At 38.4% G+C, this 25,466-nt stretch overlaps 2 protein-coding genes across 2 annotated transcripts; one reads left to right on the forward strand and one right to left on the reverse strand.

The window, feature by feature from the left end:
- Positions 1-541: 541 nt before the first annotated feature.
- LOC122038345 lies at positions 542-4,758 on the forward strand. Its single transcript, XM_042598052.1, has 3 exons — positions 542-1,191; positions 2,943-3,228; positions 4,593-4,758. Exons 1-3 carry the CDS (start codon positions 706-708, stop codon positions 4,613-4,615), a joined length of 795 nt encoding a protein of 264 aa, XP_042453986.1. The 5' UTR covers positions 542-705; the 3' UTR covers positions 4,616-4,758.
- Positions 4,759-5,322: 564 nt separating this feature from the next.
- On the reverse strand, positions 5,323-6,173 carry LOC122006435 (transcription factor BHLH148-like). Its single transcript, XM_042561941.1, has 2 exons — positions 5,850-6,173; positions 5,323-5,766 (listed from the first exon to the last, which is right to left on the reverse strand). Exons 1-2 carry the CDS (start codon positions 6,171-6,173, stop codon positions 5,362-5,364), a joined length of 729 nt encoding a protein of 242 aa, XP_042417875.1. The 3' UTR covers positions 5,323-5,361.
- Positions 6,174-25,466: the final 19,293 nt, after the last annotated feature.

Raw genomic sequence — 25,466 nt, forward strand, 5'->3', positions numbered from 1 at the left:
ACCGAGGAAGCTTCACCCACAGCTCCTACTGGTAGCTCAATTAAATCTGGTACTTTAGTTCCTGAGATATCTGCTCCACATGCTCCTCCTTCTGCCACTATCCAATCATCTCCTAAGGTTGTGGATGATCCTTCTCTTCATCGTCGTCAATTCACTCGTATTCGTAAGTCTACTAAACTATCAGATGATTATTTCTATCATTCTCATTTTTTACTTTATTTATTACATTTATTCATTATCTTCATGAGCAGATATCCTAGAGAATTTTTATAGAGAGAGAAAATTCTATCCGTATATATCTCATAATTTGACAGTGCAGAATTTCAGCAATTGCCTTCATATATTAAAGAAAGTTGGCCGATGGTCTTAGGGTGAGTCTTCTCTGAATGAAATTTTTTGTCGGATTGAATAAGCCACATCTACTATTAATCAATTCAAAAAATTGAAATGGATTATAAAAAAATGATGATAAAATTATAGCGCACATTTAAGAAATAAGAATTTAAGTATAGAAATAAACGTAAACTTTCCACCATCTCTGCTGGTTGCATAACCAACGAACAGTTGTTCCGCTACCTTGAGCCTCGCGAATGGATCGGCCGATCCAACACTTGTTCCATTCTCTTCTCCCTCCCTCCCTCGACAATGGATCGGCCGATCAATCGCCATGGTCGGAGTTGTGCTTCCGTTTGGATTTGATTGCCTATGGACTGGTTCGCCCAAGCGAAGACGGTGCGGCTTCGCAGCCACCAGGAGAAGTACCTGGTGGCAGAGGACGACGGGGAGCACGTCACCCAGGAACGAGACGGCTCCGGCCCCTCCGCCCTGTGGGCGGTCGAGCGCGTCGACGACGCTCCCCATGCTATCCGTCTTCGCAGCTACTTGTACGGGCGCTACCTCACCTCCACCGACGAGTCCTTCCTCCTTGGCGTCACTGGCAAGAAGGTCCGCCTCACTCTTCCTCCCCGCCTCGATTCCTCTCTCGAGTGGGAGCCCCTCCACGAGGGCGCCCATGTCAAGCTCAAGAGCCGCTACGGCAACTACCTCCGCGGCAATGGCGGGCCCCCGCCCTGGCGCAATTCTATCACTCACGACGTCCCCCATCGGCACCAGGACTGGATTCTGTGGGACCTCGAGATTGCTGAGCTCCTTGAGAAGAAGCCGGCGTCCCCTGCATTGTCAGAGGTCGAGGTAGGTTTGCAAAGCCCTAATCTTATCGCGATTGAGATGCTATTCCGTATATGCTGTTTGAAATGGGGCATTTTGATTTCGATTTGTATATATTGATTGATTTGGAGCGCCCTCTTCTTTTGCTATCGAATCGCTTGCACAAAACAATTGTCGGATTTGGCTACCCTTTGCGATCAGCACTGTTGTTGATCAAACTGCCCTAAAATGATCTCTCCTATGTTCAACAATAACAACCAAGCTTTTTCCCACTAGGTGGGATCTCTCCTATGTTCAAATGATAAATAATGGTGTTACTTCCATGAGGAAATTGATCTTCTATTTCTCACTGCTTTTCCAACCTGTTTTACTTTTATCACCTTTTCTTCAAATACTCAACGGTGACACTGCGTTCTAATTTTACTCAGTTGACCACTATATCGCTTGTGAATTCCAACACGATCGAATTAAGGTTGTTAATTTTCTACCATGCTAAAAGTATTTTCCTTTTCGATTGTTTTGATTGATCTGTGATGTGCCGGAGTTCAGTTGCCGAGGCATGCTTTTTTTTGACAATGTAGATCTTGAAGTGGGGACGATCTGTGCTTCGTGATCCGATCTGAACAGTTTGTCTCGATTGCACACACCAAAGTTATTCGCAAAGCTCTTCCAATGCTTAAGCAATGATGGTGCATATGGAAGCAAAAGTAGAATAGAAGATGTGAGAGGGAGAGATTCTGGACCTATCTATGATGAATATACCTGAGTAGTTATAGGTGTGAGAGAAATGTGGAATCTACGAAGATTGTGACTATGATCTCGAGGAAAATAGTGGTCATTCTAACTGTTTTAGCCATTTTCCGGTGTTGATCCTGCCTCAAGTGTTCAATTGTTAGAGATGGCAATTATGGAGGGGTCATTGCTAAAATTGTGGTCATGTCATCATGAGGCCGTTATGAACTCAGATCGAACTGTATGGAGAGTTTGAGGGATCGAGCTATGAGTAAGAAGCTGAACTGAGCTTGCCCTTGGCATGACTGGGAACTTCTTACATATCTTTATAAATGTTGGCTGTGACAACCAGGTAGGTAAGACCGGTCCTTGTGATTCACGATCCTGCTTGAGTACGTATACTAATATGGGGTGAGGCCACATAGGTGTGGTATGCTGACTTGGAGTAGCATCAGTTAAGGGGTACTAATCTCAGTTATCATATCTTTTACATCTGCATTGCATCTTCTTCAACACCTTAAGATTTAAGAATTTAAATTAACACAAAGGTTACAAAAATAGACTTCAGCAGACAAAAAGGAAAATAAGATGGCATCTGTTTCCATGCATATTTGAATACAGAAAATTAATGTTGTGAAGTTTTGGTTGTTGTTGCAATGTTACTATTCTTTTTACTGATCAGAAATGAGATTTTAAGTTGCCTCAGAACAGTATTTATCTATCTTGATACTTTATGGAATCAATTCACCAGGATTGATGATGCTTAATTTTTGAAATAATAGATTTCGCGTGTTCTTACATATGTGCAAAATGTCTTGGTGGTATGTACCCACTGTGTTATTTCAGTTCCCAATTGTTTCTGTTCATTTGTTTTAAATTATGATTCCAACAAGCTTTCTTAACTGTCTTTCAAGTTAACTGTTATAGTTTGTGAGGAATTGCAAGCTTTACAAAGTGGCACTGGCATTGCAATCTAGTTGAAAAGAATTTGTTCACATATGAATCTCTGAGCACATGAAGCATTGTTCTCTTTGCTCGTGCAGTCATTTTCTTCTTCTGCCACACTGCACAAGGTTGAAGACCGAAGCATCTATTATGCTGTTGCAGACAACAAGGGGAATGTGGATGACATTGTTGAATGGCCGTCTGTCACTTTCAATGGGACAAGTGTACCAGAGCTGACTGAGAAATTGAAAGAGGAAACTCACCTTGATGATATAATTGTTTGCACCAGGAATCCACTGAACGGTCAACTAATTCCTCTTCTTCTGCACCTGCCACCAAACAATACTACAATTCATCTTGTGGTCGTTGAAGCCAATTCAAAAGGTGAGTCTTTTGCATCACTGGATTCTTAAGCTTTGCATTTGTTGTGTGTTTAGTTTGATCTGCTCTTGCAGTTTCACTTAGGCCGACTAGTTCAAACTTATTCACCCACTTGATCCGAATGAGTTGACCAATCTAAACGGTCAATCAAACTAGCCCCACTCAATTAGTTCGCTTGCTCAATCTAAACTATCCAATCTGACTTGTCTTACTAGCTCGATTGATCCATTTGACTGGATTCACTCATCTGACCCATTTAACCCAATCAATCTAACTAGTTCGCCTGACCTGCCCAGCCAACTTAATCAGCTTGACCTCACTGTCCAACCCAAGTGGCTCATCTGGCTCAAAAAATCCAATCACGTACTTAATGTATTCAACATGATTGAGGTAATCAACTTGCTCCACCTAACTGATTCAGTAGGCCTGTCTGTGCCGAACAATGATTTGGATGCATGCTTGGTTGGATCAGTTTAGGGTTGTCCTGACCTGATTGTCCCGGGCCTAACAAGCGCCTGATGAGTCCATTTGAATTGCCCAACCTACTAAATTCGCCTAGACCTTTTAGCTCGACCAACTTGCTCGTCCAACTGTTATAATTTATATTTTTAAGCATTGAATAAAGTAAAAAATAAGCATTATTTGAAGAATAAAATAGACAAGGTACTTCAAAAATAGATAATGAATAATTATTTTGAATCACAATTCCATTGAGAATTGGTATTTCAAGTTGTTTTTTCAATGAAATATAGAAATATTTATTGCATGACAATTTATTGAATATAACAATTATTCCTTATAAACAAAACCGACCACTTAGGAGTTCACCTTCTATCCTAGCTTTTTCACTCAGAACTAGATGAATTTTCTGACTTTTTGTTTTTCACTTTGGTAACGTGTATTTGGGTTCACTGGATAAGATAGGGAGCGTTTCCTTTTGTTTTCATTTTCTCAAAAAACGTATATTTTTCTTTTTCATAGAAAATAACTTTTAAAAAATTTCTATTTTCGTATAAACTGATATCACCTTTTCTACCAAATAAATATAAAAGTTATCAACCAAACGATATTTTTTATTTTATCATAAAATGAAAATAGAAAATGAGTCAACCAAACGCTACCTAAGTCCTTTGCATCATTGGATTTTCTATTCAGTTCTAGATTGTATTCCTTTGCCGAGCTCAATTAATGGGATAAGACTTAATTATTGCTTTTGTTTTAGATTGTATTCCTAATAATTCGTTTCATCCAAATCATTTTTTGTCAAAGATTTACTAAAATCTTAATACTGACTCAACATTCCCCTGTAATTGTTTCACCTAAATTCTGCCATTTGATAGAAATATATAATTCTGTCCATTCTTCAGTGGCAAAAGATTTCAGCATGTAAAAGGAAGGATTTCAATATTGCTGACAATGAGAACCCATTCACTGTATCTGTCTGGTTGAGCTGCTGTGCATCTTTTGGTCCGTCTATGTCCCTGTTCTGTTCAATTATTGAGGATTGCAAAGATGCTGGAGGATTTCATTCTATTGTTCATTATTTGCTTGACAATCAAGATATCTATACCGACCGACCTGTTATGCATCTTAAGATCATGTGTATCATTAAAAAAAAAAAGATTAATCTAAAAACTTTGAGTATGAGTGATCGGTTCAGTCTCACGAAAATTTTCTATTGATCATAAGAGTAAATCGGGAAGCACTTAGGCGGATGACCTGGAATCCTAGTATCCCTTAGTTGCAAGTCCCATTTGAAGAAAAAATCTCTATAAATATACCGTAGTTAGGAATCGAACGAGTGTCGCGTACATGAGAGACAACTTAGAGTCCTCAACATTAAATCTTAGCCTCGGGGGAAAAATATAATAAATTACTTTACAATCCCTGTTTAAACTACTAAATAGAGATTTCTGTTCCTCTCCTAAAGATACTTAATTTCCTGTGTTTCTTTGGCGTTTTATATTTATGATTCCTATGATTTAACTCAAGTTGAGTTGAAAGAAGTTGATTTAATCCAATCAAGTTGATCAAAATGACTCGAGAACTTTAAAGTATTCAAAATCATTGATAAAGAGTAATGACTATTTTAGAGGATCACTAGGGGTGCAAATATGAAGATATTCAGCATAATTTTCATCCTCGAGAATCATGATCTATGTTCTTCACAAGGCAAGTAACGGAATCCTCCTCCTCCATTTGCATCAGAGCCGTCTTCATCGCTCTCTCCACCTCATACTTTTCCACCTTCCGATCACAGATGCTCACCTCCATCGACCAATCCCGGCCACCGGAACTGCTTCGGACGGCGGTGACCTCCAGCTCCATCTGCTTCAGGCAACGAAGAGCAGAGATCATCGAGTCGATCGTTGATGAAGAATTAGTGACACAAACTTCGATTGAAGGAGCCTTTGGACCCGTCGCAAAATTCCTCAATGCAGCCATCTCGAGCTCCTTGTTTCGCCTCCGGAGCTTCTCCCTCGCCTTCTGCAGCTCCTCCAAGTGCTCCCCTGCCTCCTGAACTATCGAAACCTTGTCTCCCTAATGAGAAATCGATCGCCGATGGAATCGATTATATGAAAGTTAGAAAAAAGAATAAGAAGAAGAACAAAAAAAATTCGCACCTTTGTTTTAGAAGATAGAATGGAGCGGAGGTCGGCGTAGCTTTGGCTGAGACTCTCCCTCCTCTGCCTCTCTCGCATCATGTCCCGGAATCCCCGACTGCTCTCCGTCCCCGTGTCCGAGCTCTGGCGCATGTTGGTTAAGCATTCAGACGACGGCATGCTGCCGAATGCTCTGTGCTCAGCAATGGCAAATGAGGAAGAAGGTTGCCATGCGGACAGCGGCGCCGGCGAGCTGGGGAATAATTCATTGTGGCTGAGCGGGTCATCGAGCAGGGGCGGCGGCGACAGTGAGAACGTCCAGTGCGGGATATCGTCGGGATTCATGGATGGCTTCTCTGCGTTCGCTTTGTCCCGCGAAATTTAAATTGCGGTTGGGAGGACAGGGAAGAAGGAGGGGGGTCGTCGTCAACGTCTTCGTCGTCAACTCTCGTGTCACGTGTGAATCGTTGCAACATAGTCAACGGGGAGTTAGTTTGACACATTGGTCAACCTGTTCCCATTGACCAGTAACTTTGCATTAAGGCATGGAGATTCATTGGAGGTTTTTTAAAAAGATTTGTGAAATAAAAAAGTTGAAGAAAAAAAAAGTTCTTAGTCATCGTATCGTAGATACAAGGTTGAAGTTTGTAATTTAAAAGCCATAGTAAAATTTAAAATCCACTTTTTCATCTTAAAAATAATAATATAGTTGATATCAAAAATTAATTATGTATAAAAATGATAATAATGTAGAATTTAAAGAAAAATTCTAAAGATATTTTTTATTAGGAAAATAATCATGAATTTTTATATTTTTAATATGACATTGAAATGACAAAGACTAAAAAAAAAAACAGAGCAGATGCCTTTAGCAGGTCGGTCGTTTAGTTTTTGCATTTTGTTTGACCAAAGGCTCAAAATTTTATTGATTATAAATGACTTCAAGAGTTCCTGTCCGCATTTGAAAGGCACAAGTCTACATTTTGAGACACCGTTGACATAACCTACTGGTGTTAGCTGATAGAATCTTGGTCATACACAATAATCTAGTGGATCCGGGTCTAAGTGCTCGACATGTGTTTTGTTATTTAAATAATAATATAAGTTTTCCTACTCGGTTCTTTAGATGAACAGGCGTAGGCAACTCAGGAAAGTTGGTCATGAGCGACGAGTCATTCATATTTCTGGATAAGTTTTTTATAGGACAGTCAAAATTAATGTATTTGAAAAGTTAAATTACTTGATTTTTTTTTTTTTTAAAAAAAAAATCGGCGGTAAAAAATAAGCCATTGATTTGGTAAATCAAGGTAGGGACATATCTTTGATGATTCAGGTGGTAAATCAAAATTAATAGTGTTTTATTTTTTTAATACTTTTCCAGCCACATCAAAATAGTTGTACAGAAAAAAAAAATTAAAATCTTGAATTAAAATAAATTGTTGAACAGCATTGAATTTAAATTGGACAATTAAATCGAATGGGTATGGATATACGTGAAAATAAAAAGTACGTTAATTTAAATCGAGATTGATTTAAATTTTATTTGTCCAAATTATTAACGAACTAAGTGATCAGTTAAATCGATTTGATTGATTTAAAATGAATTAAATTATTTTTCAGGAAACATTTTCGTTTTTTTGTGTTTTTTTCTCCAATACCTAGCTCCCACCGTTTCACGCCACCCTCTTTCACATGCCAGCAACTTCACTTAACACACCGCCCTTCTGTTCTTTGTCTTCTTTTCTCCTACTCTTTCTCTTCCAACCACTAAACTATATCCTTTCCTTATTTTCTTTTCAACGTCAACCCTAGTTACAGCCTTCTTTTCCAACCAACAACAAACCTCAGTAGCAGCCATTGAAGCTAATCAAGGTCGTCGTCGGAGCCCATCAAAGCAAGCTGAGACCATCGAATAAAGGTTCTCTTTCTTTCCTTTTGCGATATTAGTGTTGGACAAATAATCTGTCAAAAATATTTAGGATTTTATCGAATTTAAATTACATAAAGTTTAATTTATCTGTAGAGATGATCTGAGAAGATAATTTCATACTATCAGTAGGAGTTGATTTTTATTAATTGCTAAGTGCAGATCGAGTTTCGAGTCTGAGCAATAAAGTCCGAACGGACTGATGAGTCGAGTGGCAAGTAGTAGATTGGTCGACTGAGCAGACAGATCGAGCGGACAGTTAGCTTACAGTAGAAGGTAGGGCCGCCTAAAGGCAGAGAGGCTGAGCGATCCAAGCAAGCGGCTGGACGAGTGAGCGACCGGTCCAAGCAAGCGGCTGGACGAGTGAGCAATCGGACGGGCGAGTCGCAAACCAAGTGACCAAACTGTCGAGTGAGTAAGCCAGCGACCGAGAGAGTGACTGGCCGAATAGACCGAGCGAGCGGCCGGGAGAGTGACCGACTGAGCAGACTGGGTGAGTAGCCTCGGCGAGTGAGCGACCGAGCGAGTGTGCGGTTGGACAGGCTTGCAGCCGAGCGGACAAAGAGGTCGAGTGAATGAATGTCCAGTCGATCGGTCAAGTGAACTAAGCGACCAGACGGATGTGTAGCCAACCGGATGAAAATACCGATCAAGTTAGCGGTCGTGCGAATGCAAAGGTCGACTGAGCGAATTGAGCGATCGGACGACCGTGCAGCTGACCGGACAAAAATGCCAACCGAGTTAGCAGTCGAGCGAATGCAAAGGCCGACCAAGCGAATGCAGAATTCGAGAGGGCGGATAGATCGAGGCCTGCGAGGGTCGTAGTTTCTTTGAAACAGATTCGTTCCATCTCCAGCTATGCTTTGAGGTTTCTTTGGGTCGTCTGTTTTCCAAGATACAACGGTGAACTGTGATCCCCACCAAGCATTGATGGTCAATGACTTACGACGAACTGAGAGGTACTCAACTACTATTACGGGCACTCTGCTAAGCAAGAGATACATGATAGAGGAGAAAGGGAACGTAGGTGGAGAGCTTCAACTTTTTGAGCGTGTAACCTTTTGCCTGTGATCGCAGCCTCCTTATATAGGAGCTCAGACCAATATGTAGCGTTAATGATCGTTTAATGATCATTATTCGCCAGCTGTGAAACGCCAACGTTTCACTTGGTTGCATTAATCTTTCTTTAATGCATCCGTTACATAAGAAGAAAAAAGGTTCACGTGGCAAAGTGTTGGTTATTCCACTTGGGCAAATTTTGCCCCGATCGGTTTGACATTCAACGCGCGCAAGTCATGTTCGCACATGAGTCAACTTGGTTTAGTGCAATCCGTGCCTTGGATTTGCGCCCCCTTGCACACCCACGCATGAGAGAGAGTCTTTCTCCATGCATTTGTTCACATTATCAAAGCATGTGAATCAATATAAATCAACCAAAATGCCTTAAAACTCTCAATGTGCGACTAAATGATCATTCACAATGGAGCTTCTTCTCTCTTCCACCTCTTCTCTATTCACATATATCCAACAATCCTCCACATGAATGGATATAGGGTATGTGATAGCATTCAACAGTTGAATCCAGTATAGGACAAGTAGGTTTTTACCCTTTGAACCTTCCGTTGTGAAGATCTGTTTGCTTACTGGCTGACAGTAGACGTGATATCCTCGAACTATTCTGTCATCTGTGTAAGCATTGACATATCACACCCAAGACTCTCCCTAATACAACTCAGTTCTCATGAGTATGTTCGTTCTTGGCTATGAACACACCTGATTCTGTGAGAAGTTCTAAGAATTGTGCTTCCAATTCTCTTCGAAACGACCCCACTTCTTTCTCACATAGGTGATCTCTTAAGAGTATTCCACATTACTCTTCTTGGATCATTAAAAGTTGTGTGCTTAACCTCCATCCTTCACTGATTCATTGGGTCATTCACCCACAGTGAGCAACTTTGTCGGTATAATTAAGTTATCTCTTTGAACCTAGTTCTTGGGATCTCTAGTCTGCATAGGTTAGATTTAATTTCCTTTGCACCAACATTTCTTATCGGCATCAAACCCATCCCTTGCGATGAGCTTGCAACTAACTCTCGGTTTAACCCCTCGGTTAACAGATCCGCTAAGTTATCCTTTGACTGCACATAGTCAATAACGATAACTCTCGTTGAGATTAGTTATCTAATGATATTATGTCTATGATGTATATGTTTAGACTTACCATTATACAGATGACTTTATGCCCGATCGATTACTGATTGACTATCACAATTTATGAAAATTGTCGGTACAGGTTTTGCCATCTTGGAATATCTTCTAAGAATTGTCGTAGTCATTCAACCTCTTCACCACATTTGTCAAGAGCTACAAACTCAGATTCTATCGTGAATCTGGTTATTATCGTTTGCTTAGAAGATTTCCAGGATATGACTGCATCTCCAAGAGTGAATATATATCCACTAGTAGACTTAGAATCTTTTATGTCAGATATCCAACTCGCATCACTATATCCTTCGATCACAGCAGGATATTGTTGGTGCCGGAAACATCTGACGATCAAACCCGTGTTTTTATAATGGCAAAGGATTCAAAGTTAAGTTAGTTTGTGATCTAACAGTTTGAATGAGCTTGCAGGAAAGTCCTAAGTGTGCTTAGGCAAAAGTCCTAACTGCAGTTAGGCAGGTGGAAAACCCTAGGGGATGGTAACCCTAGTGTTGGTTGGTCCTAGGAAGATTGTACCGGTTACACTATATAAAAATTTTGTACAAGTGTCGAACCTTTCCTAAACAGCCTATTGTGTTCTTTAGAAATTAAATTAGGAATCACAAACGAAACTTAACATTATTGATTTCAAATTTAACTTATCTGTTCTTAATGGTTTAGACTTGGATCGCAAGCGGAACTTAACACTATTGATCCAAATCCACCTATGTTATAAATTCAATTAAATATTAATTTCTAAAATTGGCTTCCAGGTTAAACATGGCGAGACACTAGGACTTCTTGGATATGGGAGCAACCACCACTTCCTAAACAAAGCCTTTTAAGGAAAGCTAATATTTAATTTCCTTATATAACTCTAGGTTTAACCAAAAAGAACAATCGAATCATAAATTCGAAAAATAAAATAAAAGAAACACAAATTCGAAATAAATCCGAAAACTCTAGAATCATATGCCTCTTGTGTTTGGTATTTTCAAAAATAACTATTCAAAGAAAACTAGTATAATGCGGAAAATAATTACTAGTTATGTCTTTCTTTGTAAGCAAATAACCTCTTGATCTTCTACCGTATTCCTCTTCTAATCTCGGGCGTTGTGTGGGCAACGATCTTCCGAGACGAGAACCACCAAACTCCTTCTTCTCCAAGCTAGATTCGGCCACCATCAATTCTCCAAGAGAAGTAGAGGTCCGACCACCACCACCAAGCTCCAAGGGATGCTAGAAACAAAGCCTCCTTTCTCTCCTTCTTCTCCTAGCTAGAACCGACCACCATCACCAACTCCAAAAGAAAGATGAAACCGGCCACTAAAGAAGAAGAGAAGAGGAGAGGGAGAACCTCTAGGGCCGGCCACACCAAAGAGGAAAAGAGAGGAAGAAAAAGAATAGAGTTGTTCTCACGAAGGCACCTCTAATCCCTCTTTGATAATCCTTGGTCTTGACAAATAAGGAAATTTAAATAAAATATTCCTTAATTCCTTTGCCATGAAAATATAAAATTTAATTAATTAAAATTAAAATCCTTTTCTTAATTATAATGGCCAGCCACTTTAATCTCCAAAACAAGGAGAGTTTTAATTAACACAAGAATTACAACTTTCTAATTTGTTTCCGGAAATTTATAAAAAATTTCTCCAATAATTTTTCCCTTCATGGTGGTTTGTAAAAAGGAAATTTTATAAATTAAAATCTTTCTTTTAAACATGTGGATGATTTCCAAAAAGGAAAGTTATCTCTAAAAATTAAAATCTTTTTTCAATTTACAAATAAGGAAAGATATCAAATCTTTTCTTAATTTTTTTAGAAACTTATAAAAGAAATATTTAATTTTTAAACTCTCTTTTAAATCATGAACATGGTTAAAAAGGAAAGTTTTCTCAAAATTAAAATCTACCTTTCAATCTACAAATAAGGAAAGATTTCAAATTTTTTTCTTAATCTTTTGTAGAAAGCTATAAAAGGAAAGATTTAAATTTTAAACTCTCTTTTAAAACCATGGAATCCACATAAGAAAAATTTGTAAATAAAATCTCTTTTAATGTGATGTGGCCGACCACATCATGCTTGGATTCCAAGCATTGGCCGACCACCAACTTGGCCCAACCACTTGGTCTTGGTCGACCCTAGCTTGGGTTCTAAGCTAGCTTGGTCGACCCCCTTGGGTTGGGTAAGAAGTGGGTATGTGGTGGGTATAAATCTCTATATACAAGAGGCTACGATAGGGACCGAGAGAAGGAATTAGTTTTGGTCTCCCGATGAAATTAAGCTTCTCGTGTTCGCCCCGAACACACAACTTAACTTCATCAATAATAATTCATACCACTAAAGAATTATTATTGAACTACCGCACCAATCCCAAATTATATTTTGGGCTCCTTCTTATTATGAGTGTGTTAGTCTCCCTGTGTTTAAGATGTCGAATGTCCACTAGTTAAATGAGTTACTGACAACTTACTTAATTAATATCTTAGTCCAAGAGTAGTACCACTCATCCTCATCGTCATGTCAGACTAAATTCACCTACAGGGTATAACATGACAATCCTTATGAGTTCCTCTTAGGGTCATTCTCAAGCTAAATTACTAGGACACAATTTCCTTCTATAATCAACAACACACACTATAAGTAATATCATTTCCCAACTTATTGGGCTTATTGATTTATCGAGCTAAATCTCACCCATTGATAAGTCAAAGAAATAAATACTAAATATATGTGTTTGTTATTATATTAGGATTATGAGCACACACTTCCATAATAACTAAGGTCTAGTTCTTTTATCAAGTTAGTATAAAAAGAACTTAGCTAAAATGATCCAACTCAATACACTTAGAGTGTAATAGTATAATTTATTAGTCAAGATAAACTAATCCCTAATCACACTACGACTTTACCGACGGTTTGTTCCTTTCCATCTTAGTCGTGAGCAACTGTCTATAATTTATAAAGAACTGATAATATGATCTTCTGTGTGTGATACCACACACCGTGTTATCTACAATATAAATTAATTGAATGACTACACTTAGTATATATAAATGTAGATACTTGACTAATGTGATTCTTATTTCTAAATAAATGTTTATACAAAAGCTAGGCTTTTAGTATACACTCTAACACCTAGGACATAGGGGGTGGTAACCCTATGCGGAAAGTTTTAGCGGGTCGAAGCCTTCAGGCAAAAGTCCTAGGAGATGGTAACCCTAGGTGAAAAGTCCTGGTGTCGCGAACCAGGTGGAAGAATGGACAGTCTGGGGAGCGGGCGTCCAGTAGAAAATCCGAAAGCATCAAGCGCCGAACAAAAGTCCAGTCGATCTGGAGGATTGTGCTGGCAACAGATAAATCTCCTGAGAGCAGTAGGTGAGGACGCGTTCCCCGTAGAGGAAACAGTAGGCGTCGGGTCAACCTAGGGTTTCAGGTTGGAAATCCGAAGTCAGACCCGGATAGTCCAGAGACTATCAAACACCTTTCTTTTCATATTTATGTGTGCTAACCTTGTCTTACAGGGTATATGTGTATTTTGTGGACTAACACATTGTGTAGGGACAAAAGAGCACACTTGGCCTCGGATGAACAGTGTCCGAGGCGCCTCCATGGAGCTTGGAGGCGCCTCGGGTGCAAGCCAGAAGAAGTCAGCGCAGCAGAGCTGGAGGCGCCTTGGATGAGTCTGAAGGCACCTTGAACCAGAGCTTAAAGGCGCCTTGGAGTGGCTTGAAGGCGCCTTCAAGTGGATGAGGTGCGACCGGATCAGTGCTGATCCACGCGGCTGACTCAGCGGGTTGGAGGTGCCTCGGATGGGCTTTAAGGCGCCTTCAGCAGTGTATAAAAGGACATCTCTGTAAGACCGTTGGATTCGATAGAGGGGGGGGGGTGAATATCGATTCGATAAAGATGAGTATAAACGCAGCGGAAAACTAAAATAGACACAGGTGTTTTTTACTTCGTTCGGAGCCTGTGACGACTCCTACTCAAAGGCCCGTACTCCGTGAGTACTTTCGTTGGGCAATCACTATCAATTCGAATGAAGATTACAAATAAGTACAAGAATTGACAGAAATAAAATACCGACAAGAGAAGAGGAGTTAGACTTTAAGAAAGCGCTTTGTCGGAATAGCCTCGTGGCGTCGCAGGAGCGTAGAGCAGCAGAGCAAGCAGTAAGTTTTCAGTGCAGACTTGATGTATTTGAAGCTCCTACCTGGGGCTTCTTTTATATGTTGTCCCGGGCGCTTGGATCCCTTCCGGGCGCCTTGAATGTGACGTAGCTGCACGAACCATGATGCTCCACGTGGCGACGACTCGGCTGGATGAAATTTGCCTTCCGGGCGCCCGGATCCTTTCCGGGCGCCCGGACCTCCGGGCGCCCGGACCATCTTGTTTCAGAAAGCTCATTTTTCCTGCAAAACAAGGTTAGTCCGAGGCAAATATGTATCCTGTAAAACAGATTGTTAGCACAGTTAAAGTTCAATAGATGGATAAGAAAGAGTATGACTTAGATTCCGTCTTTCCGAGACCGGAATCTAGTCACGATCTCGACTTAGATATCCGAAATGGATCTAAGCCGGATCGACGCCTAATGTTCCCTTCCCGGGAACGCGTCCTCACAGTCACTCCCCTCCAGTGACTTACTTCACTTACCTGCCAGACGTCCGGTCAGCCCGTCGACCCGTCTGGACTTCTCGCCAAGCGTCCGGTCAGCCCGTCGACCCGCTTGGACTTCTCGCCAGCTATCCGGTCAGCCCGTCGACCTAGCTGGACTTCTCGCCAAGCGTCCGGTCAGCCCGTCGACCCGCTTGGACTTCTCGCCAGCTATCCGGTCAGCCCGTCGACCTAGCTGGACTTTTCCTGCACACTTGATAAAAGTGTCAGACAACAACAAACCTAACTTAACCTGATTTATCATTCATCAAAACCTGAGTTAGACCGTTAGTGCTAACCGCACCAACAATCTCCCCCTTTTTGATGGAATGACAACCTGGTTAAGTTAGTGATAAAAAAAATATGCAAGAATCAAGCATGATTTTTAAGGTTTAAGTTAGTTTTTCAAGTTTGCATTAAGTTGCTCTAACTTAACCAACCTAACCCTCCCCCTTTGGCATACATCAAAAAACGAGGGTAAACAAACATAGTGAGAATTACTGAAAACAATAAGACTTTGAAAAATAACTGAGTTTTTAAATCCAAGAAAAGATCAAATTGACTTGGGGGAGTCTAAAGTTTGAAAACTTGTTTAAAGCATTAGCTTTTAGTTTTTAGAAAAAATGCTAAGTGTAGATAGGTTAATTTTCAAACATAAGTGTATAAGGATTAAAATTAAAAAAAAAAATTTCAATACAAGTTTCAACATAAGTTTGAAATGCTATATAAACATAAGTTTTCAACACCAAAATTCCAAAACTAAGTTTGAAAAAATCTATATTTTTTTTTTCAAAATCAAGAAAAATAATTTTGAGAAGCTTAGTTTGTAAACTAAATTTTGTAAGATTTATCCTTCAAATCAAATTGTCAAAATTGAGTAAAATCAAATTTTTAAGAACTAGACTCAGGACAATTTTCAAAGTGAAATTAAGTTTAAATCTTTACTTTTAGTTTTCAAAAGAGTTTGGTAAAAGTAAGAACATATTTTTAGAATGTGTTTATAAAATTTGTTCTCCAAAATCAAATTTTCAAAAAGGTATTAGATTCAAAAGCGGTTTAAAATACTTGAAAAAGTCAGTTTTTAAACAAGTTATTTTTAAACTTTGATTTTCAAAATTAAGTTTAAAATTCAATTTGGCAAACTAAATAGTTATATTTCTCCCCCTGAATTTGATATCTATCTCTAACCAGCTGTCTAACCAGTTAGGTACTAACTAACTATCAGAAGATAGTAGCGTTCACTAGGTTAGTCAGATTAAGTTAATTATAATCAGTCAGTGTTTGACTTGACTGATGAAATTTAATCTGATTAATATCTGATTTGTATTTAACGTCCAGACTTATGCTGATGCACTGAAATAAGCATCTTAGGTCTAGACAGTTGGCCTATGCATCTCACCCCTTTCTATGTTTGTCAAACACAAGCAAGGTAACCCTAGGGTGTTGGTGAGATGCTCAAAAACTAGTCCTATGGGTACATGCTTTCTAAGGAGGTAAACTTAGTCTAAGGCAAACACTGTTTTTGAAAGTCTAAGAATGGAAATTTTGAAAACAAACAAGTTTAGCCTATAAGTTGATAAAATCATTTTTGAAAGGATTTTTGAAATTTCCTAGGCTATTGAGCACATCCCTAATTGTCGTCGTAAGTTGCTAAATTCACTTTCAGGGAGTGATTTTGTAAAAATGTCAGCTAAATTTGATTTAGACTCAATGTACTTGAGTTCAATATCACCTTTAGTAACATGATCCCTGATGAAGTGATGCCTAACTTCAATATGTTTGGTTCTTGAATGATGCACAGGATTCTTAGTTAAGTTAATCGAACTTATATTATCAATTAATACTTTTACATTTGTGATATTTAAGTTGAAATCTTTTAGAGTATGCATCATCCATAATATTTGTGCAACACACTCGCCTATAGCTATGTATTCTGACTCAGTTGTAGATAGTGCAACACAGTGTTGCTTTCTACTAAACCAGCTGACAAGGGATGGACCAAGTAGTTGGCATCCACCACTTGTGCTTTTGCGGTCTAATTTGCATCCGGCATAATCTGAATCAGAATATCCTATTAATTCAAAGTTGTTGGTCCTAGGATACCAAATACCTACATTCGTGGTTCCTTTGAGGTATCTAAAGATTCTTTTGACTTGAGTCAAATGAGATTCTTTAGCACAGGTTTGGTATCGAGCACACATACTAACTGCAAATAAAATGTCAGGTCGGCTTGCAGTTAAGTAAAGTAGACTACCTATTGCGCTCCGATAATGTTTTAAGTCTACTGGTTTTCCATTAGGATCATCATCCAGGATTGTGTTTACGGCCATAGGTGTTTTTATTTCTTTAGTATTTTCCATTCCAAATTTTCTAAGTAACTCCTTAGTATATTTTTGTTGATAAATATAATTTCCTTCATTTGTTTGTTTGACTTGTAACCCTAGAAAATAAGTTAATTTTCCTACCAGACTCATTTCGAATTCGTGTTCCATTAGGTTTGTAAATTCATTTAAAAATTCTGAGTTGGTTGAACCAAAGATGATATCATCTACATAAATTTGAGCTATAAAAATATCTTCTTTTATTGATTTCACAAATAGTGTTGGGTCAATTTGACCTTGATTGAACCCTTTAGAGGTTAAGTAAGAGGTTAGTCTTTCATACCATGCCCTAGGTGCCTGTTTAAGTCCATATAATGCCTTTTTTAATTTGTAGACATAATCAGGGTGTTCTAGGCTTTCAAAACCTGGTGGCTGACCTACATAAACTTCTTCTTTTATCAATCCATTAAGAAAGGCAGACTTGACATCCATTTGGTATAGTTTGAATCCTTTATGGGCTGCATAGCTTAGTAACATTCTAATAGACTCTAGTCTAGCTACCGGGGCATAAGTTTCATCATAGTCAAGTCCTTCAACTTGACTGAACCCTTTGGCAACTAACCTGGCTTTGTTCCTAGTAATTTCTCTAGTTTCACTTAACTTGTTTCGAAATACCCATTTGGTTTCTATTATTTTCTTATCGTTAGGTGGAGGTACTAGGTCCCAAACTTCATTGCGCTCAAATTGAGCTAATTCTTCTTGCATAGCTATGACCCAGTCTGGGTCAAGTAGGGATTCAGCTACAGTTTTGGGTTCAATATTTGAGATTAACGAGATTTGACTTAGGTTTCTGAAAGATGACCTAGTTTGGACCCGAAGGTCTGGGTCACCAATTATTTGATCAGTAGGATGGTTTGGGTTGACTCTTATGGTTCTAGAAGGTTGACTTTCTTGTAGTTGTTCTTCTTCTTCATGATTTTGGGTTTGGTTTGTTCCCTCAGAATTGATATGTTCATGAACAGGGTCAACTGGTTGAGGTTGGGCTTGTTCTAGGTTTTGATTGGATTCTTTGAATTTTACATTGGTGGTTTCCTCAATTCTTAAGGTAACTTTATTATAAATTCTGTAGCCTCTGCTATTCAGAGAGTAACCTAGAAAAATTCCATTTTCTATTTTGGAAGTGAATTTCCCTAAGTGTTCTCTAGTATTTAGGATAAAGGCTGGACAGCCAAATACTTTAAAGTATTTTATATTAGGTTGTTTGTTGTAAAATATTTCAAAAAATGTTTTATTGTGGTTTTTGTTTAGTGTTGTTCGATTTTGTACATAGCAGGCTGTACTAACAGCTTCTGCCCAAAAATATTTAGGTAAGTTATATTCATTTAGCATAGTTCTAGATGCTTCAAGTAAGATTCTATTTTTCCTTTCTACAATTCCATTTTGTTGGGGAGTTTTAGGGCAAGAAAATTCATGATGGTAGCCATTTTCAAGGCAAAATTCATCAAAATTATGATTTTTAAATTCTCCTCCATTATCACTTCTGATTCTTTTAATTTTTATGCCTTTTTCATTTTCAATTTGTTTGCAGAAATTCGTAAAAATTTCAAAGGTTTCATCTTTATTTTTTAAGAATTTGACCCAAGTGAACCTAGAATAGTCATCTATTATAACTAAACAGTATAGACTTCCATTTATTGATTTAACTCCATGGGAGTCAAATAGGTCTAAGTGTAAAAGTTCTAGGACTGAGTTGGTTTGTGATTCATTAATTGGTTTGTGGGTAGATTTTGTTTGTTTGCCCTGTTGACAAGCATTACATATCGTTAAATCTAAGTTAGGTAATTTTGGTAAGCCTCTAACTAGACCATTTAATTTAGTTATGTTTCTGAAATGTGTGTGTGACATTCTTCTATGCCATAACCAGGTTTCTTCTTTTTGTGTTAAATAACACTTGACTGAAGAAGTGGTTAAGTTAATGGCATAAATATTGTCTTTTCTAAAGCCTTTTAGGCTTATAGTTGGATTATCTAGATGTTTGATCAAACATTCTGTAGATAGAAATTTTACCTTATACCTAGTGTCACATAATTGACTTATGCTCAGAAGACTGTATTTAAAATTTTCAACAAGTAGAACATTTGTAATTATGAAATCTATTTTTAATTCAATATTACTTATACCAATTACCTTGAGTTTACCGTTGTTTCCAAAGGCAACCGTTCCTAGGCTTTTGTAGGTTAATTGATTGAACTTGGTGTGATCTCCAGTCATATGTTTGGAGCAACCACTGTCCAAAATCCACTTGGTTTCCTACAACAAGTAGGATTTTTATGTTAGTCTTAGTTTGTCAATTTTTAATCAATCATTAACAAAAAATCTTAATTTTGAAATTAATTTAAGTTTAAAATTTTGAAGTTAATTTTTAAGTTAAAATTAAAATTTTGAAATTAATTTTTAAGTTAAGATTAAAATTTTGAAATTAATTTTTAAGTTAAAATTAAAGTTTTGAAATTAATTTTTAAGTTTAAAATTAAAGTTTTGAAATTAATTTTTAAGTTTAAAATTAAAGTTTTGAAATTAATTTTTAAGTTTAAAATTGAAATTTTTAAGTTAAAATTTTGAAAATGATTTTTAAGTTTAAAATTTTGAAAATAATTTTTAAGTTTAAAATTTTTGAAATTAATTTTTAAGTTTAAAATTAAAGTTTTGAAATTAATTTTTTAAGTTTAAAATTAAAGTTTTGAAATTAATTTTTAAGTTTAAAATTTTGAAATTAATTTTTAAGTTTAAAATTTTTGAAATTAATTTTTAAGTTTAAAATTAAAGTTTTGAAATTAATTTTTTAAGTTTAAAATTAAAGTTTTGAAATTAATTTTTAAGTTTAAAATTTTGAAATTAATTTTTAAGTTTAAAATTAAAATTTTTAAGTTAAAATTTTGAAAATGATTTTTAAGTTTAAAATTGAAATTTTTAAGTTACAATTTTGAAAATGATTTTTAAGTTTAAAATTTTGAAATTTTTAAGTTAAAATTTTTGAAACTAATTTTTAAAGCCTTATTCATCTCACCCGAACTATATTATCAATCAGGGAAACCTATGGTTTTGTGAGATGAAATTGGTTTGATTATAGAGTTTTGGTTTAACTAGTGTTAGATTCAGACTTAGCTTTGGTTTCCACAAATAGGCGTTCTTCGGATAAACTTCTAAGCTTGGTGAGTCTCATGGACATCATTAGAAGTAACCAACCTTTCGAAGTTTTCCGAATAGTCCTATCCACGGAACTTAGTACTAAATCTTGGTCTAACTGGTTAGGATTCGTTTAAGGGTAGCTTCGGTCAGTTCCACTTGGCCAAATGCACCAGATCGAAGCCATATCTTTCTAGACATGCGATGCCCAAGCTTCCCTAACGTACTATCATCCAAAAACTTCACCAGTACTATGAGTCAAGTTAAACTTGGTCTCTTTTTACTAATCCTAATTACCCTGTCGGGTTAGTTAGTTTTGGAGGTGCCAGCTATTCTGGAGCCTCCCCCTGAATTATTGGCCCTTAATTTAGATTTTGGGTTTGTGTTGATTCTTTTTATAGTTATAATCAACTTGGTGATAATCTAAATTTTGTTGAGTTTTGAATTTTGATTTTAAGTTAAATTTATATTTTAGTTTTTGATTTGTTCAAGTTTATATAATGTATTTTATCTTTAGGTATGTAGAATTGATTAAGTCCTACTTGCGTGGTTAAGCACGCTTTCGGGACCCAAGCTTGTTTAGTTGCTTTGTGTTGGGTTAATAATGATTTAAAGGTTTTGTTTGAGTTTGACTTATATCCAAGTCTGGTTTTATTATAGCATGCCTTTTGGTTATTTAGAATTAAATCTAAATTTTTAGATCTTGTTGTGAATTTTTCCAACAATTCTTTTAACTTATTGATTTCATTTTTTAATGATAAATTCTCCTCCTCAAGTGTTCGATCTTGAGTTGGATTCGAATTTTTTAATTGTTCCTTGAGGTTTTGATTTTCCTCAAGAAGCGATTTATTTTCATTTTCCAACTTAACTACTTTTTTATTTAAACACGAGATAATTCTAAAGAATTTACGATTTAAGTTTAGGTATACCTCTTCGGAACCTTCGGAAACGAGTGCGGACTCGTGGCTTGATTCGGGTTCGGACCCGTCTTCCGATTCGTCTTCCGTTTCAGCTTCGCGAGCCATCAGCGCGAGGTGACTTTGGTGCTTTTGCCTTTCTCCTTCCGATTCGTCTGAGGAGGAATCGTCCCATGTTGCTTTGAGGGCTTTCTTCTTTGTTGACTTTGGTTTGTCAAGTTTCAATCTTGGGCATTCATTCTTGTAGTGCCCTTTTTGTTACATCCGAAACATGTGACATTTCTTGAGTCGGCTGGCGAACTGATCTTCTGAAGATCCTGTTTGCTGAAGCTTCTCTTTTTCCTGGTGAACATTTTCCTTACCAGGTTCACCAGGTGTTCTTCGTCTTCAGAGTCTTGATCGGAATCTTCTTCAGATTCGGGTTTGTTCTTCTTTTCTTTAGAGGAACCTGCAAATAAAGCTACACCTTTCTCGACCCCGGCGTTAGTTTGCTCATGAAGTTCTAATTCACAGAAGAGTTCATCCAATTTTAATTTAAATTCTTTGCAATTTTGTAGGCATCTACAATTGATGCCCACAAATTATTTCGTGGAAAAGCATTTAACGCGTACCTTATTAAGTCTCGGTTCTCCATTTGGTGGCCTATCGCGTGGAGACCGTTGAGGATATCTTTGACCCTCGCGTGGAGCTGACTTGCCGTTTCTCCTTCCTGCATTTTTATATTAAAAATTTTATTTAACAGCAAATCTCTTTTTGTTACCTTCGCGTCGCTTGTTCCTTCGTGCAGCTCGATCAGTTTATCCCAAAGCTCCTTAGCGTTTTGATGCGGTCCGACCCGGTTCAGTTCTTCTCGTGTTAGTCCGCAGTGTAGAGTATTGATGGCTTTGTTTTCAATTGATGCCTTTTTCTTTAAATCATTTGTCCATTCTTCAGGGTCTACTATTTTCCCGGAGTTGTCTATTGGAATTTTGTAAGCCTTTGTGACGTTCATCCATTGGTCGTAGTCTGTCTTCATGTAGACCTCCATTCTCCTCTTCCAGTACGAAAAATCATCCCCGTTGAATAGGGGAGGACGTACTGTGCTGAAGCCTTCTTGTTGAGACATCTTATCCTGCACACACTAAATTAACTGGAAAAAGAAAATCCCAAGACTTCGTCTTGGATTAGCAGTGCGGGGAAAAATAGAAACTCTAAGTTGGTGTTGTACCAATTTAGATTTTAAGTGCAACGAAAAAAAATCTTCCAAAAAGATAATAATATTAGTTTGGAATTAAAAAAAATTTTCCACCCCCTGTCTGATTGGTGGTTGCACCAAATCAGAGCGGTACCTGCTCTGATACCACTTGTAAGACTGTTGGATTCGATAGAGGGGGGGGGGGTGAATATCGATTCGATAAAGATGAGTATAAACGCAGCGGAAAACTAAAATAGACACAGGTATTTTTTACTTCGTTCGGAGCCTGTGACGACTCCTACTCGAAGGCCCGTACTCCGTGAGTACTTTCGTTGGGCAATCACTATCAATTCGAATAAAGATTACAAATAAGTACAAGAATTGACAGAAATAAAATACCGACAAGAGAAGAGGAGTTAGACTTTAAGAAAGCGCTTTGTCGGAATAGCCTCGTGGCGTCGCAGGAGCGTAGAGCAGCAGAGCAAGCAGTAAGTTTTCAGTGCAGACTTGATGTATTTGAAGCTCCTACCTGGGGCTTCTTTTATATGCTGTCCCGGGCGCCTGGATCCCTTCCGGGCGCCTGGAACGTGACGTAGCTGCACGAACCATGATGCTCCACGTGGCGACGACTCGGCTGGATGAAATTTGCCTTCCGGGCGCCCGGATCCCCTCCGGGCGCCCGGACCACCTTGTTTCAGAAAGCTCCTTTTTCCTGCAAAACAGGGTTAGTCCGAGGCAAATATGTATCCTGTAAAACAGATTGTTAGCACAGTTAAAGTTCAATAGATGGATAAGAAAGAGTATGACTTAGATTCCGTCTTTCCGAGACCGGAATCTAGTCACGATCTCGACTTAGATATCCGAAATGGATCTAAGCCGGATCGACGCCTAATGTTCCCTTCCCGGGAACGCGTCCTCACAGTCACTCCCCTCCAGTGACTTACCTCACTTACCTGCCAGACGTCCGGTCAGCCCGTCGACCCGTCTGGACTTCTCGCCAAGCGTCCGGTCAGCCCGTCGACCCGCTTGGACTTCTCGCCAGCTATCCGGTCAGCCCGTCGACCTAGCTAGACTTCTCGCCAAGCGTCCGGTCAGCCCGTCGACCTGCTTGGACTTCTCGCCAGCTATCCGGTCAGCCCGTCGACCTAGTTGGACTTTTCCTGCACACTTGATAAAAGTGTCAGACAACAACAAACCTAACTTAACCTGATTTGTCATTCATCAAAACCTGAGTTAGACCGTTAGTGCTAACCGCACCAACAATCTCGAGTCTCGACCAGCAGCTCATGATATCTTCTTCCAAGCAATCTTTCTGCATCCAGCTGCTAACGAGACAGTCCGACAAAGCTACAACTCGATGCCGACGACCCGGAGCCCCAGATTTAGTATTTTAGTTGTCGGTATAAAATTTATTTACAGCTTTTTCTGTACTTAGCTTGTAATAACTTTACGAAATATAGTTGTTGCCCATCGGAAGCGATCAACGATCGCGGGCCTTGGAGTAGGAGTCGCCACAGGCTCCGAACCAAGTAACCAACTTGTGTTAGCGTGTGTTTGTGTTTAATTTCAACTGCGTTTTACTCGATACGTTTTAATCGAACGAAATAACCACGAGCGCTATTCACCCCCCTCTAGCGCTTCTCGATCTAACAATTGGTATTAGAGCGGGGTTGCTCTGAATTGGTATAACTACCGTTCGAACATTTTTTTTCGTCGCTTTTTCGTTCGTTTAGGGTAAAAATAAAACCTTATGCTTTTTGTTTTTTCCCTCCAAAATTAATTTCGAAAAATTCATTGTCATCTTTTCACCACTGGCCTGTATTAGCGAAATATCGCATTTTCAAAAATTTATGGTAATATATTTTTATATTATTTTAATAATATTTTTTTTATTATTTTTTCTCGAAATTCCTGAATTACTATTTTAATTTTTTTCTCCCACACTACTAATCCAAGACCTAGTCTTGGAACAATTTTTTTTGTTTTATTTGTGTGCAAGATTTTCAATGGCTTTCTAAGAAGGTTTAGCACGGTCCACCCGCCACTCTTTTCCGGTAAGGATTTTAGCTATTGGAAGAACCGGATGGAATATCATCTCAAGACGCAAGTTGAGATGTGGATCATTATCCAGACTAAACTCGAGCTTCCACGTGATAGCACTGGAGAACTCGTCTCATGCATCAACTGGGACGCTAGTATAATGAAACAAGTTGAAGCCGATGCCAAAGCAACTTGCATGCTACAATGCGGCCTAACCAATGAGGAGTTGAACCGCGTCGGCCCCTTCTCAAGTGCAAAAGAATTGTGGCAAAAATTGATCGAGCTACACGAAGGTATTTTCGATACGAATGTAAGTAAGTGCAACTTCATAGACGATTCATTAAAATTAAATGAGCAGACTGATACTACTTCGGTCGAGGAAGGTGTTACGTTATTTGCAAGAATAAGCAAGACGAAGAAAGCACTGAAGGCAACATGGTCTGAGTCATCAAACGAGTCCGAGTCCGACGAAGAAGAACCGACGAGCTTCCTCGCTCTACTAGTACTCGCAACTATGGCGGAAACTGAGTCCGAGAATGAGTCAGAAATCGAGAGCGAATCCGAGACTGAGTCCGAGCGAAGCCACGGATCCGTATCCGTTTCCGAAGGACGAAATCCCTCTGTAAGTTCCCTACTCGCCGAGACTCAGTTAGACGATTTACAAAAATTAGTTCCGTACTTATTAAAGAAGCTGGCTAAATCCAACGTCCGGGTCAAGTCACTCCAAAAGGAGGTAACATCCCTTAAGGAAGCGACTGATTCGAGTTCTTTGACTGAGCCAGTTCAAATTGGAAGTTCGACTCAAGTCCAACAACTTGAGGAAGAAAATTCTAATTTGAAAACTCAAATTAAAGAATTCAAGGACACGTTGGAACGGTTCACCTTGGGTTCCAAGAATCTGGATCTGATTCTTAGAAAACAGTGAGTCGTTTATAACAAATCCGGACTTGGATTTAAGGCCAAACACAAATACAAATCCTATCTGTCTCTAGTAAATCAGTCAAATAAAAAAGTAGTCCAAGCATGGGTCCCCAAGTCAAACCTGATTAATCAAGTCAGACTTGGACACTATTGGGTCCCCAAGGATCAAGTCTACTACCTTGATAGACCATATCGAGGCTATGATCCAGGGGGAGCCAATAGAAAATCTATCTTAATTAATAAATAAATTGATTGATAATTGTTTATTTACTTTCCTTGTAAATAAGCATGTTTAGA

The sequence above is a fragment of the Zingiber officinale genome, chromosome 1A (genome assembly GCF_018446385.1).
Source record: "Zingiber officinale cultivar Zhangliang chromosome 1A, Zo_v1.1, whole genome shotgun sequence".
NCBI classification, from domain to species: domain Eukaryota; kingdom Viridiplantae; phylum Streptophyta; class Magnoliopsida; order Zingiberales; family Zingiberaceae; genus Zingiber; species Zingiber officinale.

Bases quoted from the DNA above. Each gene is read 5' to 3' on its own strand.
- LOC122006435 (XM_042561941.1), bottom strand. From the start codon at position 6,173: ATGAATCCCGACGATATCCCGCACTGGACGTTCTCACTGTCGCCGCCG. The intron at 5,767-5,849 runs GTGCGAATTTTT...ATTTCTCATTAG, and splicing joins TTCTATCTTCTAAAACAAAG to GGAGACAAGGTTTCGATAGT.
- LOC122038345 (XM_042598052.1), top strand. From the start codon at position 706: ATGGACTGGTTCGCCCAAGCGAAGACGGTGCGGCTTCGCAGCCACCAG. The intron at 1,192-2,942 runs GTAGGTTTGCAA...TTGCTCGTGCAG, and splicing joins CTGCATTGTCAGAGGTCGAG to TCATTTTCTTCTTCTGCCAC. The intron at 3,229-4,592 runs GTGAGTCTTTTG...TCCATTCTTCAG, and splicing joins CGTTGAAGCCAATTCAAAAG to TGGCAAAAGATTTCAGCATG.